Here is a 2534-nt window from a genome sequence, read left to right as displayed (position 1 = left end):
CAACGACCGCGCCCGCGAGGAGCGCATTCCCAGGCCTCCGGCCCGAGGCCCGCAGGTGACCGGCAGGGCGGGGGGCAGCCGGGGAGCGCTCCGGCCCAGTTTGCCGTCTCCATGGCGACCGCCCGCGCGGCGCCAGCCTGACAGCCCGTCCGAGTTTTATGAATGGGTGACGTCACGGGCCTGGCGTCTAACGGTCTGAGCCGCTTGTTCAGACGCTGACACACACCAGCCCGGGAAGAGGGGGAGACCTGAGCTCCGCAGCTGCCGCGCCGTGGGAGGGAGACCCTGATCCGAGGTCTTTAGGGAAAAAAAAAAGCGGAAAAAAGAAAAAATTTTAAATTACTAGCTGATGCAGATTTGGGGAATTTTTGCAAGGGACTGCAAATTCAGGGTAGAACCAGGGGACGCAACCCCACTCTGGGCGCCTTCTCTCTAGTTCAGGTCCCAGAGGCCCAGCCCCCAATCACAGAGGAAGACTTTCCCGAATTAGTTGCTCTCACCCCAAGGGGCCTGGGTAAGCAAGCCCCCCCCGGTCCCAGGAACATGAACCAGCAACGTTATCTAGGAATTGGGAAAGGGAGACCAGCCCCAGGGAGCAGAGTGTAAAAGAGGGCCCAAATAAATTTCGGCCCAAATATTTGGCAGATCAGGGTCTCAGAGGTAATCTTCCAATAGGGTCCAGAAGCCCTGGCTCTAGTACTGGGCTCCTTGGGCCACCCGGAGCCAGCCGCTTCTCCATCTGGGCCTCAGTTTCTCTCATCTGTAAAATGGGGCTGGAGAGGTGGGAAAAGGATTTGGGAAAACTGATTATTGAAGTCTTTTCGTTATTGGCAATACTGGTTTAGTCTCCTTGCCTCCTTCCCGAGGAGCCCGAGGCAGCCCTCGCCTTCACTAGCCACCGTGGCCCGTGCCCTCCCACTCTCTCCGTTCTTGAGACTCGGGTGCCCTTTCCACCCCCGCCAGGGTGCACTAGTAGAGCGGGAGGCGGGACCCAGAGACGCTCGAGGCCGCGCCCCATGCCTCCCATTGGCTGCTTTTGAACGTCTGAGCCCGCCCCTCTGGGGGCGCCGCCGAGTCTCTATAAAAGTCGGGCTGGAGGACTCCTTTCTCGCAGTTTACCGTCGTCCTTTTACTGCTCTAGGTTGCCTCCGCACGCCCAGCGTCCGCCGCCGCCAGCCGCTTCGCTCCTTTTCTCTTACCCGACGCCGGAATCATGAAGGTCGCCAGTGGCAGCGCCGCCCCCGCCGCGGGCCCCAGCTGCGCACTGAAGGCCGGCAAGACGGCGGGCGGCGCGGGCGAGGTGGTGCGCTGCCTGTCGGAGCAGAGCGTGGCCATCTCGCGCTGCGCCGGCGGCGCCGGGGCGCGCCTGCCCGCCCTCCTCGACGAGCAGCAGGTTAACGTGCTGCTCTACGACATGAACGGCTGCTACTCGCGCCTCAAGGAGCTGGTGCCCACCCTGCCCCAGAACCGCAAGGTGAGCCGGGTGGAGATTCTCCAGCACGTCATCGACTACATCTGGGACCTGGAGTTGGAGCTGAACTCGGAATCCCAAGTCGGGTCCCCCGGGGGCCGGGGGATCCCCGCCCGGGCTCCGCTCAGCACCCTCAACGGCGAGATCAGCAGCGCCCTGGCGGCCGAGGTGAGATCCCAGTTGGAGCACGAGATCATTTTCCTTCTACAGATGGGGAAACTGAGGCCCGGAGACGGAGTCTTGGCCCTACGTCTGCCCCATCCTTTCGTGCACCTGGCTATGCAAGGATGTCCAAGGAGAGGGGAAAAAGCGCTCCCTCGTAGTGTCTTCTGGGGAACGGTGGTTTGCAGCCTTGTGCCTTCCAATTCGCCGGTCTCACCTCTTTTTCGTTTCACAGGCGGCGTGTGTTCCAGCGGACGACCGCATCTTGTGTCGCTGAAGCGCCGCCCGCAGGGACCGGAGGACCCCAGCCTTCCGGGGGCGAGAGGAATAGTGCTCTCTGGTTCTCAAGCGCCTCGCTGGAGCTGGGGAGGAACAAGACTGAGATCCAGAGGCCGTGGGGCGCTTGCTGGATCCAGCCCAGGCCTGGGGGACGGAGGGGGCAGGACGACCCTCCCTCCACACCTACCAGCCACCAGAGACTTGGAGGGAGATTTTCCCCCGTGTGTTTCTATTTTTTGAAAAGCAGACATTTTAAAAAATGGTCACGTTTGGTGCTTCTCAGATTTCTGAGGAAATTAATTGCTTTGTATTGTATATTACAATGATCACCGACTGAGAATATTGTTTTACAATAGTTCTGTGGGGTGTTTTTTTTTTTTTTGTTATTAAACAAATACTTTAGATGGTGGTAAAGCTGCAGTGACTTCTTGGATTGAGGGGAGGGGCCTGGGCTGGGAGGTGACCCTTGACCCTCTTCTTCGCAGCTGGTGCTGGAGGAGGGGGACTGGAGAGCCACATCTGGACTGTCGCTTTTTACCGGCCTGAAATGAGTGTTTCCGGTGTCTTTAAAGTCTATTCTTTCCCCCTATCCCTGGCCATTTCCGTGCTCGCCAGTGTCATA

General features: G+C 59.5%; 1 protein-coding gene across 1 annotated transcript; it reads left to right on the top strand.

The window, feature by feature from the left end:
* Positions 1 to 1129: 1129 nt before the first annotated feature.
* Positions 1130 to 2326, top strand: ID1 (inhibitor of DNA binding 1). The gene is made up of 2 exons (XM_058562992.1): positions 1130 to 1639; positions 1869 to 2326. The coding sequence occupies exons 1-2, from the start codon at positions 1214 to 1216 to the stop codon at positions 1908 to 1910; spliced, it is 468 nt and encodes a 155-aa protein (XP_058418975.1). The 5' UTR covers positions 1130 to 1213; the 3' UTR covers positions 1911 to 2326.
* The last annotated feature ends 208 nt before the right edge of the window (positions 2327 to 2534 follow it).

The sequence above is a fragment of the Diceros bicornis genome, chromosome 19, assembly GCF_020826845.1.
Source record: "Diceros bicornis minor isolate mBicDic1 chromosome 19, mDicBic1.mat.cur, whole genome shotgun sequence".
Classification (NCBI taxonomy): domain Eukaryota; kingdom Metazoa; phylum Chordata; class Mammalia; order Perissodactyla; family Rhinocerotidae; genus Diceros; species Diceros bicornis.
This window is presented reverse-complemented; position numbering and strand designations above follow the sequence as displayed.